Genomic DNA, 12290 nt, shown 5'->3' on the forward strand with positions numbered 1-12290 from the left:
AACCACATGGTGGCTCACAACCATCTGTAATGAGATCTGGTGCAGAATACAGTATATATAATAAATAAATAAATCTTAAAAAAAAAGTGGTTAATGCTTTTGCAGAGTTCCTAGTGAATACACGGTGGCTCACAAACATCTTTAACTCCAGTTTCAGATCTGAAACCCTCTTCTGGCCTTCCAGAGCACCAGACACATGCATGGTGCACAAACATGCATGCAGATAAAACATCCATAAACATTTTAAAATCAATTTTCTTGGTGTTGGAGAGATGACTCAGTGGTTAAGAGCACTGGCTGCTTTTCCAGAGAACCGGGGTTCAATTCCCAGCACCCACATGGCAGCTCACAACTGTCTGTAAGTCCAGTTTCAGCGGATCTGAAACCTTCACACCAATACACCAATGCACATAAAATAAAGTTAAATAAATTATAAAATATAAATAGATAAATCTTTTATTTTATACCATCAGGTAATGAGATAAGGAAAAGTAGTGAAAAGACAGCTCATGGAACACGAGACATTTTTCTGTGACATATATATGGTAAGAGTCATAGGAAGATGATAAGATGGCTCAGTGGGTAAAGGTACTTGCTGCCAAAATGGATGATCTGAGTTCAATCCCCAGAACTTACATACACATACACACAAATAAATAAATAAATAAATAGTACGTGTGTGTGTGTGTGTGTGTGTGTGTGTGTGTGTGTGTATGTGTGTATGTGCGTGAGCACATGTGCACACACCGGGTAGTGGTTGCACATACTTTTAATCCCAGAACTCAGAAGGCAGAGACAGGTTGATCTTTTTGTGTTTGAGGCCAGCCTGGTCTACAGAGCAAGTTCCAGGGGGCTCCAAAGCTACAAAGGAACCCTGTCTCAAAAAACAAAAACAAAACAAAACAAAATAATAAAAAAAAATGTGAAAGTGTATGTATTTATTTTTTTTATAGATTTGTAGCTAAAACCATGTTTATTGGTGCATGTCCTTAATCCCAGAATTTGGGAGGCAGAGATAGGCAAATCTCTGTGAGTTCAAGGCCAGACTGGTCTACGGAGCTGAGCGAGTTCCAGGACAGGTATGGCTACATAGAGACCCAGTATCAAAAAAAAAAAAAAAAAAAAAAANAAAAAAAAAAAAAAAAAAACAATAAACACTGTAGCTAAAATATATAAAGAACTTTTAAAATTCAATAAAGGCAAACAACCTAATTAAAAACAAGTAAAAGATCAGAATGGACATTTCTCTTCTTAGTTGTGAACTGATGCTTTTTTGTTGCTGTTGTTTGCTTTTTCTAGACAGGGTTTGTCTATAGCTTTGGACCCTGTCCTAGAACTAGCTCTTGTAACCAGGCTGGCCTCGAACTCACAGAGATCTGCCTGCCTCTGCCTCTCAAGTGCTAGGATTAGAGGCGTGCGCCACCACTGCCTGCTCAGCTTATGAATTGATGCTTTTATAAAACAACGAATTGTCACTTCTGCCAGTGACACGGCTATAAACTTGCTGGTTCTATGTCTATCTTCTGGAAACCAGGAACAAACAACTATAGGCTGGCACCATCTGGTGGCCCTTCAATAGGGGAACTAGCAAGTTCTGCAAAATGTTTCCAAGAGGGAGCAGGAGCACACTTACCAGAGTGCTACAGGACCTGGCCTATGAGAGTAGCAAAAAGTAGCACACCACAGGGTAAGATGTGGGGTAGGACAGAGTGGGTGCTCCAAAACAGAAGCAACAACTGAGGACTCATCTGCTTTTACCTCACCCTAGTACCCTGTTCCACCTACCCCCTCCCCCGCCCCGTCCCACCCATGGCCAGCAATGTTGAAGCAGGCAATACCATTCTGTAAGGTCTGTGCTCTTGACTCCTTTCCCAAGTTCACATGGAAGCCACCACCTAGGCTTGGGGTTTTGCCAGCACCTGGAAACATAAAAAACAGAGGTTAGCCAGAGCCTAGGAAAGAAGCCCGGAAGCCCCTTTCACTGACTGTGAACAAAGGAGAACCTAGCATTCTAACAGGAAGAGCAGCAGGCTAAGTAGAAGACTTTGCTCTGCCTAGCAAACAGATGTGGCCTTGACCAGAGGCATCCCAAACCTTTACAAGAGAAAAAAATAGGAACTGATAAATGACTGAGTAGCTAAGAGCTCTTCTCTCCACATTTGATGACGGGAGCCCACAGAAAAAGGGAAGAACTGATTCTACAAGTTGACTTCTCTACACATGCACATGACACCTCCCATAAATAAATGTAATTTCTTTCTTTTTTTTTTTTTTTTGGTTTTTCGAGACAGGGTTTCTCTGTAGCTTTTGGAGCCTGTCCTGGAACTAGCTCTTGTAGACCAGGGTGACCTCGAACTCACAGAGATCCGCCTGCCTCTGCCTCCCAAGTGTTGGGATTAAAGGCATGTGCCACCACTGCCCAGCAAATAAATATAATTTTAAAAAATATCAAGAAAACATATGGGGCTGGAGAGATGGCTCAGAGGTTAAGAGCATTGCCTGCTCTTCCAAAGGTTCTGAGTTCAATTCCCAGCAACCACATGGTGGTTCACAACCATCTGTAATGGGGTCTGGTGCCGTCTTCTGGCCTTCAGGCATACACGCAGACAGAATATTATATACACAATAAATAAATAAATAAATAAATATTTTTTTTAAAAAAAGAAAACATTCTGTTGCTCTAATTAAAGTAGATATATACTTTTAATACAAGTCAATCATGGGATCTGGAGAGATGGCTCAGCAGTTAAGATCAAGTACTGCTATAAAAGAGGATTAAGATAGGTTTCCAGTCAGGCAGTTCTCAACCACCTATATATGACTCCAGTTTCAGGGAAAGCCAACAGCCCCGGCCACTGTGGACACCTGCACTAATGTGTACATACCCACACACAAATGCACACATAATTTAGAATAATAAAAATAAGATCCTAAAAACCAAAACTTAAATTACATTTAAAAAGAATAGTGAGGCTGGAGAGATGGCTCAGTGGTTAAGAGCACTGGCTGCTCTTCCAGAGGTCCTGAGTTCAATTCCCAGCAACCACATAGTGGCTCACAACCATCTGTAATGAGATCTGGCGCCCTCCTCTGGCGTGCGGGGCGTACATGGAGGCAGAATGTTGTATACATAATAAATAAATAAATCTGTTTAAAAAGAAAAAAAGAATAGTGGCTCTAGGCAGTGGTGGTGCACACCTTTAATCCCAGCACTCTAGAGACAGAGGCAGGTGGATCTCTGCGAGTTTGAGGCCAGCCTGGTCTGCAAGAGCTAGTTTCAGGACAGGCTCCAAAGCTACAGAGAAACCCTGTCTCGAAACCCCTCCCCCCAAAAAAAGTACATGGATCAGGAGCTGCAGGCCAATGTGAGATACACAGCAAGACCTTGCCTCATTCCCTTTATTCCCCCATCCCCATTCCACTTGAGATGAATGCTTACTGCAATCATTGCACTTCTTCACTCCAGCTCCACAAAGCACACTGCAAAGTCACTAATCACTGCCACTTCAACAGGCACAGTCCACCTCCCACACTGGGACCCCACACTTCTGCCTGGGCTGTTCTACTTTTAGTGGCTCTAGGAGTCACCTTCTGATTCTTGTTCCTGCCACCCCTCCACGTGTGTGCAGCAAGAGGAAAAGTGGTATGAAAAGCACTTACTCAGCAAATGTCACATTAGGTTAAGGTGCTGGCTGACTCAGGCTTCCTCAAGTATGAAAGAAGAAAGGCCAAATATGACCTCTTGATGGAACTGCCAACTACAAATTTGCCTAGATCTTCAAATTTCAGATATGCTCTACTTCTAAAAACAGTGGGTGTTTTGCTTTTCTTTCCTTTCTTCCAGACAAAGTTTCACTATAGAGCAAAGGTTGATCTAGAACCTAGCCTCCCAAGCACTCAGACTATAGATGTGCACTACTATGCCCAGCGGACATTTGGTACTTTCCACAAGTTTCTGTAACAAAAAATACAGGCTGAAAGTACAGCATAGATGGGCTTGGCAGAGTCTGCCCCCTCGTGGACAATAAAGAAGAAATATACAATCACAGGTCTCTTGCGGAAGAGCCTCTGACTTAGCAAAGAACAGAGAGGGTTGAACCCAAGACAACATGGGTATAAACAGACTGGAGGTACTTTGGAACAGATAATGCCACCCTCATATGCTGGATTAGACCTAGGTTTCCAGAATAGAAAATCTTTACAACTGTGCTGATTTGATATAGAAGGCTAGATAGAAACTTTGAGGCCAGCCTGGGCTACAGAGCAAGACACCCCCCGCTTAAAAAAAAAAAAGCCACCACTCCTTTAATCCCAGCACTCAGGAGGCAGAGGCAGGCAGATCAATAGATCTGTCATCCTGATCCATAGAGCAAGGTCCAGGAAAGCTACACAGAAAAACCCTGTCTTGAAAAACAAAACAAAACTAAGAAAAGGTTCTCTGCAGGTGAGACGGCTCAGCAGCTAAAGGAGCCTGCTGTCCAAGTTGAGCACCTGAGTTTGATTGCTAAGAACTTAGATGGTGGAGAGAACCAACTTCCATAGGTCAGTCTTTGAATTCTACACACACACTCAGAGTGGCAAGCACATATACACATAAATAAATGTAATAAAAATGTTAAGTTCTGATTAGTGGGCTGGGAGTACCTGCTCAGCACATAAGGCCCTGGGTTCTACCCTAAACAGCATAAGCAAGTCTGATTATTGGAACCTCAGGGAGTACATTCAGCCTACTAACAAGGTTCGCTGCTCCCAGGACAGGAGAGGATGAACCCTGAGGAGGCAAGAGCCACAGGTGGCTTGGTGCAGGAGCTCTCTCTGCAACGAGCATTCTGAGAATAGTCCCAAGTGCTGGGAAGGAGAAGAAGCACAAGGGTCACCATCCACTACAAAGGGGCCTCAGAGGATATGGTACATGCTGGGAAGTGTGTATTATGGGAAATCCTGCTTTGCCCTATCATCCTTACTTATTAAAGGTAAGCCCAGACTCTCATGGTATGGCTCAAATTCCAACTTCTCCAGCTACCCACTGCCTTGTATTTGGGATCTGAACCTGCAGTCATGATGCCCAGTACTTCCCTTGGCACAGGCTTCTTGAAAAAGTCTCTGAAATCTAATCACGAGTATAGGGTGATAAGTTTCCATAACCAGGAACCTCCTGTTGCAGGACCCTCATCACTCACTTTAGTGTATTAAGCACATATTCTAGAGTAAACTGTTAAGTGTGCAGCTTAGCTTACTGTAGGCAAAGATATCTAGGAAAGAGATAGATGTTTTAGAACCTACAAGACAGCCACCAATGAAGAAACAGCTTTACACTGAAGCTAGAGGAAGACCAAGATGAGCAAGCAGCACCAGGGACCTATGAGGGCAGGAAATGGGACAAGTCTGTTTCCTGCCTGTGTTATCACGCTGATTTTGGGAGTGGGGTATACAGGTAGTCATGTGAAAGATGGCTGTTCAAAGCAGCTGACACCTTCCTCTTGTATAACTTGCACCTTCTACTAAGGTTAAGAATTCATGACCCCAGCCAGTGGTGGTGGTGCACACCTTTAATCCCAGCACTCGAGAGGCAGAGGCAGGCAGATCTCTGTGAGTTTGAGGCTAGCCTGGTCTATAAGAGCTAGTTCCAGGACAGGCTCCAAAGCTACAGAGAAACCCTGTCTTGGAAAAAAAAAATTCATGATCCCACAGTGCATTCCCCAGGGCATCCACAACTTGTTGCTGGAGTGCTTCTCCCTAGAGATGCCACCTAAGAGCCCAACTGAGTTTCACTTAAGACTTTGGAGCATGATCTCCAGGATGCATGGTAAGACCTCACTCTACCCTGGCTCCACACTATTTTTCCTAATGTTATGAGGGCACAGTTAGCATAACACATTGTTACCAAGCCATGGGTGCACCTAGGAAAATGCCTTCCCATGGAGAGCCCTAGACATCTGTTCCCACAGTGATCTGTTATTACTGTTGTTATCACTCCAATAGGCATTAACATTTTGGCAGCTATTTAGGAGTGTAAACAATGCAGTAGAACCACTGTCATAGCAGTCCTGAAGACACCCTTGGGAAGTCACCTACAAAGAACAAGAACCTGTGTAGCAGGTGAAATATACCACAGGGAAAGGCAGAAGGGAAAGTTCAAAACCAAGTCAACGCTTTTTGGAAAGAACAACAAAACTGATAAACCAGCAAGAAAGAAAAAGGGAAACACAGACACGACACTAACATCCAAGGAAAAGAGACATCTTATAGGCATCTAGGAGATGGGCTCATGGGCTGGGGATAAAGCTCAGTGGTAGACCACTTGCTTAACACACACACACACACACACACACACACACGAATTCCAAAATCAGATGGACCCATTCCTCAAATCTGAATTCCAAAACAAGTCAGAAACTATCTGAAACAAAACTACAACTGCTATGACAGAAGCCGAAGAGAAAACCCCAAGTCCAACTGACTACACATAATATATTTAAGAATGACAGGACCAAGAAGTGGTAGGCACACACCTGTAATCTTGGCTATGTAGAAGGCTGAGAAGCAGGAACATCATGAGTTTGAGGCTGGCCTAAGTTATACAGTGAAACTAGGAAAGAAAAAAAAAAGCAGAGTCCATTGGACACAGTCCCTTCCAGAAAGAAACAGGACATTGCTCACTTGTTTCAGGAGTGTATTACTTGGACACCCAAGGCATTAAACTACAGACCAATATCCCAAGTAAACAGAGACCAAAATCCATAAGCATGTCCAAAGGATAATACCCCAAGTGAACTTACTTCTGGAACTCACAGCAGACTCAAGAATCTGCCACAGGAGTTGGGGAGATTGCTTAGTGGATTAACTGCTTGCTGTGCAAGCATGACTAAAATGCAGACCCCAGAACTCACATAGAAGTTGATCGGGTATGGCAGCCACCTATCACCCAGACTTGGGAGGCTGAGAGGGAATGAATCCTAGGGCAAACTGGCTACAGTAACCAGTCCAGCAAAAGACCTTGCCTTAATAAAGTGTACACTTATCAAGGAAGGTACCTGATGCCAACTTTGGATCTCCTCACTCAACCACCCACATATGCATGCACGCCTGTATATACATATATGTTCACACACACAGGATCAGCCATACGGGGCCTGATGGTGCACGCTTGTAATCCCAGCACTTGGGAGGCTGAGGCAGAGAGAATACTGAAAGTCTGGGCCAGTCAGTCTACATAGTCTACCTTGTCTCAAAACACAAAAAGAAGTGAGGTCTGGTAGTACAGGCTCATAATTCCAACTACTTAGGAGGCTGAAGCAGGAGAACTGCAAGTTCAATGCCTGCCTGTACTACTGATTAAGTTCAATGGCAGAGCACATTGAACTTGATTAACATGAGCAAAACTGGGTTCTAGCCCCTGAATCATACACACACATACACACACACACACACACACACACACACAATTACTCTACAACAGAAGGGAAAGTGACTACAAATCTACTATTCTAAAAGGAAGACAAAAGCTGGATGGCTCACAATATCTGATCTCAAGACATTAAAATGTAAACAAAATGTAAGGATGGATGCAAAACAGAACCCAGAATCAGACCCACATGGCTGCATACAGTGCTCTGCTGAAGGTACAATGGTAATTCCATGTAAAGAAAAAAAAAACTTTCAGCAAATTGTGTGGAAAACGACCTCCACACTCAAGCAAGAAAGGAACATCATCATTTTTCACAAGGCACAACTCAAAATGTGGCCCAGGCTTCCATTGGCATAGGATTGGGGAGTGCTTAGTATGCCAGTGGCCCTGGATTAGATCCCCAGTATACAGAAAATAAAAACAAAACTACATTACAATGTAAACAATAACTTTTAGAATACAAATGTAGTGACTCAAACAAAGACATTTTAGATTCATGGCAAATGAACAATCAAAGAAAACGAACAATTGGAGTGTTTCAAAATGTAAAACCTTTGGTCAAGATGAGTAACTTCTGCTCGGTGAATCATATATACAAAGAAGTACTTAGAAGTAAAATTCACCACAGACTCTCCTCACTCAACGGTTAGGAAACAACCCTACAATAATAAGGAATAGGCAAAGAATTGAGATTGGGTATATCTTCTTCTAAGCCCTTAGGGCAATGCACACCTGTCAGAGTGGCCAACCGGGAAAACGGAACGTGCATCAGATGCGAGCCTGAAAACCGAGCCTACCAGATTCCGGGACCCTGCCTGACGGCCTCGGTTGAACCAGACCGTCGACGCTTGGACCGGGAGGTTCACGGAACTCACGTCAGTGTACGGGATACAGCGGAAGGTTGCCTGCAAGTTCCTGGCTGGACCCTGCCTCAGTTTCCCTGCCTGACTGCCCTTGGCAGGACGATCTGCTTCAGTTTCTCCGCTTGCCTCGACTTCTCACTCATTTCGCACAATCAGCCCTGCCCGCCCCCGTTTCCCTGCGCGGCAGGACCTACCGTCCAGCGACACGAACTGGCCGACCGCCGACGAGCCGCCGCCACTGTTCTCCACGAACTGCACCTCGGACACGATGATGTTGTCCTCGAGCACCGAGCCGCAGCCCGTGCACACTGCATCGCCGCGCGCCGCGTCAAACTCGATATCCGTGCCGCCGCAACCGCGGCATACGCGGCCCGTCATGGTGGAGCCGGGGGACCCTCCCGGCCCCCCGCCGCTCCGCTGCCCGCTCTTCGCCCGCGGCCCTTAGCCTGCAAGCCCCGTCGCACCGCCTCCGTCTGAGCCGCACTCTCGCGAGGTCGCCAGCGCCACGCCCGCCGATTCGTCGTGGCAGATTCGCCACGCGCGTCTCAGCCTCGCTGCCTCCAACGGCTGAGCCGCGAGACCAGGAAAGGAACTCGGAACGCGTCGGGACAGTGGGACCGAACCGCCAACCTCACGGTCCGCCTGGAGGGAAAGTCCAAGTCGGGAGCCCTTACAGACCTGGCGGACCACCAGCCGGCAGAGGGGACTTGCGGTTCGGCGAGGAGGACGGGACGGAATCGGTTAGCGCCGCCCAGGACCAGACAAGGGCCGTGGGAGGAGCCTGAGAAGAGTCAGAACTGTGGGAGGAGCCTGTAGCAGGGGCGGGACTTAGCGTGGCGGGGCCCGGATAGCACTGTGGGCGGGGCCTGAGAAGAGTCCCAAGAGGTGTGGGCGGAGCCTGAAGGCGGGGCCGCGGTCAAGAGAGTCGTGGGCGGGGCCTAAGGGGAGAGAACTGTCTGAAAAGAGGGATTCTGGAAACAAAGTAGTGAGAAGGGCTTGTGGGCGGTGCTTGAGAGATTCCAAGACCCGGCCCAGGGTCGTGGTGGGGCTGCTTTGGTAGGAACAATGGACTGTGGGAGGGGCCGGGAGGATCGACGTCGTGGGAGGAGCCTGGGGCGTAAGCACGCCCTAAGGCAGGACCAAGAACTGCGGGCGGGGCCGAGTTATGAGAGGTCCCAGGGAGTGTTCTCTCTGACTCCGCTGCACCCTGGTAAGGTGGACGCTTGGTCCCCTCAGCGCTAAGTTATCTCTAGCAGTCCTGTTCCTGACAACGACAGCTTTGGGTAGGGTGGTGAGCTCTGCCAGAGTGGAACTTATGCACAGCCCTCCGGATCTGCAGGTGCGGCTCACTATCTCGGCCATACCCAGCAGTCCTTGGGAGTTTAGAAAATCTTGTGCCAAATTTGCCAAAATCTTCTGCCACAGTCAGGAAACTCCAAAGTTAGGCTGCCGAACATCACAGGACTCAGATTAAATTAGAAAGCGCCCTTTCTGGGTTAAGAGAAAGCATGCAAACACGCAAACTTCTTACCAGCTTGCAAAACCAGTATAATCCCAAATGAAATAGCAACAGGATTTTTTGGGGTTTTTTTGTTTTGTTTTTCGAAACAGGGTTTCTCTGTGTAACGGCCCAGGCTGTCCTGGTACTCGCCACCATGGCCCAGCTTCAACAGGATTTTTTAAAGAACTTGAAAGAGAATCTCCTTGAAACCGCAAAGAAAGGGTTGGCTAAGCAAGAAAAGGCGCTTGGAAACAAGTATGTCTAACTGTATGAGTACCATCCCAGGAACTCAGGTAAAGATGGACGGAGATAACTGACTTCGCAAAGTTGTTCTTTGACCCCCCTCCCTCACACGTGTGTACCCTCTCAAACACCATACACACAATAATAAAGTCAAAATGGCAAACGAAGAGTTTGAAGAGTCTGGAGTGCTACATAATCACCCCCAAGGGATCCCAACCAGCAGAGGGATTCTCAATCAGCTTGACATTGAAGGCTTCAGAAGGTCCAGGACAGCCAGTAGAGAGACCCTGTCTACAAAAAAGAAGGAAGGAAGGGAGGGAGGGAGGGAGGGAGGGGAGGGGAGGGGAGGGGAGGGGAGGGGAGGGAAGGGAAGGGAAGGAAAAAAATGCAGTATTCCAGAAGACCCAAGAGAGGCACCCACAGGAGCACCTGATTTCTATACAGTTGGTGTCCTCAGATGATAACCTTGGGCAGGAATCCCAAGGCTGAGGACCAGAATCTTCCAGACCTCTTAATAAATGTGTCACAAACAAACAAATTTCTACTCTTGTCATGTAGAGGCTGGAAGTCAGGGTCTGAGCAAGATTGTTTGTTCCTGAGGCCTCCTGCCTTTTGCCTCAAAGGGTCCCCCACCCTCTGTGTGTCTGTGTCCTCAAAGCCAGTTCTTTTGTTTTTTTCTTTTTTTGGTTGTTTTGAAAAACAGGTTTCTCTGTGTAGCCCTGGCTAGCCTGAAACTTACTTTGCAGACCAGAATGCCCTCAAACTCCCAGAGATCCATTTGCCTCTGCCTCCTGAGTGCTGGATTAAAGGCATGCACCACCACCTGCCCAGCTTCAGGTTTTTTAAGGACATGGCCATAGTGAATTAGGGCCTATTCTAGTGTCTTGATGCTACCATAATCACCTCTTTAAAGAGCACAGCTCCAAACATGAATGGCGTGGGGGCAATTCATAGTGAAATGCTCAGATCATCCAGGACTGTGCAATGAGTTCTGACAAAGCATCTCAAGGTGATGTGCTTTGGTGCTTCATGCTTCAGTATTCTAGGGGCATCAGTGCACCAGGTGAACCTGCTTTTCAAACATCCAGCCAATTGCAGGTTTTAAATGGGACACAAACACTAGGTTACTGTAGATGGGCGAGGGCACCTGAGGCTTTCAGTGAGGGAGGGGCTGGCCCTGCTCAGGCAGTGACCTATGCGAGTGAGCTGCATTAATCACACTGCCTGGGAAAGATTACACGGTGTGATTGAGGGATCTTGGCAACAACATAATTAAAATGAGGTTTCCAATTCACAGGCAGATTTGTCTGCCTCTCTTTCACTTGATGGTTCTCAGTTTCCAAACCTGAGCTGTTTTATTTTTTTGCTGGTCTTTCTTCCCTCTCCCCAATATACCACGTCCCTGCCAAGTCTGTCTTTGTGATGGCTCTTGCCCACCCGGCACACTCTGCGGTAAATGGAGCTGACACTATCTGATTCCCTCTTAAAAATGGCCTGGGTGCTTTTACTCCAGAGTTACCCCCACATCTCTGCTTGCTCGGGGATACAACCTACTCCGTCTGGCCTGTGGAAATCTGAAAGTCCCCAATTCCTGTTAAATCCCAGTGCTCAATGTAAAAGTGTTAAGTAAAAATACTGGCTCAGAACTGCAATCCCAGTCATTGAGAAGGTGGGGCTGGAGGACCATGGGTTTAATGTCAGCCTCAGTTACATACAGAGTTTGAGACCTAAGGTACTTGAGACCCTATTAAAAATTGTTGCTTTCAGATTGCCAGGATCATCGTTAACTATAAAACTTTAGAAAAATAAAATCACCCTGCAGAAAAGAAGCTATACTTCCACCTATTCTGGTGACAGGGATTCAATACTGTGTGTTGTCAGTAGTATTACGTCTTTTGTTAATGTCATTGATTGTTCTCTGTATGGTAGTAGGACCTTGGTATTTTCCCATATTTCATCTATGTACTTGATTATAGCATCAGTATATCTATTGCAAGAAACACTGAGGAGCATTAAAATTTAGACTCAAGGGACCCTCCGATTCCCCCCAACCCCGAGTTATAAGCCTAGGTTAACTGTGGTCAGTAGGTTGACAGGCATGGTGTTATTCACATCTTTAATCCGAGCTTGCTGGAGGCAGAGGCAGTTGGATCTCTGTGAGTTTGAGGCCAGCCTGGTCTACAGAGTGAGTTCCAGGACAACCAGGACTAAACAGAAACCCTGTCTCAAAAAAAAAAAAAAAAAAAAAAAAAAAAAAACAAAAAAAAAAAAAAAA

The 12290-nt window shown here is 46.2% G+C and overlaps 1 protein-coding gene across 3 annotated transcripts in view; it reads right to left on the reverse strand.

The window, feature by feature from the left end:
• Positions 1-9005, reverse strand: part of Brf1 (BRF1 RNA polymerase III transcription initiation factor subunit) — a 59193-nt gene extending 50188 nt beyond the window's left edge. Inside the window, exons 1-2 of one of the 3 annotated variants that reach the window (XM_050131942.1) lie at positions 8466-9005; positions 1772-1919 (exon numbers count right to left, since the gene is read on the reverse strand). In XM_050131942.1, coding sequence (XP_049987899.1) covers positions 1772-1919; positions 8466-8649 — 332 coding nt within the window. In that variant the 5' untranslated portion in view covers positions 8650-9005. The remainder of the gene's footprint in view (positions 1-1771; positions 1920-8465) is intronic. The other 2 variants (XM_050131940.1, XM_050131939.1) reach the window with 2 other exon arrangements.
• Between the last annotated feature and the right edge of the window lie 3285 nt (positions 9006-12290).

The sequence above is a fragment of the Alexandromys fortis genome, unplaced genomic scaffold (assembly GCF_014885135.2).
Source record: "Alexandromys fortis isolate MF-2015 unplaced genomic scaffold, M_Fortis_MF-2015_v1.1 scaffold_399, whole genome shotgun sequence".
NCBI lineage: Eukaryota > Metazoa > Chordata > Mammalia > Rodentia > Cricetidae > Alexandromys > Alexandromys fortis.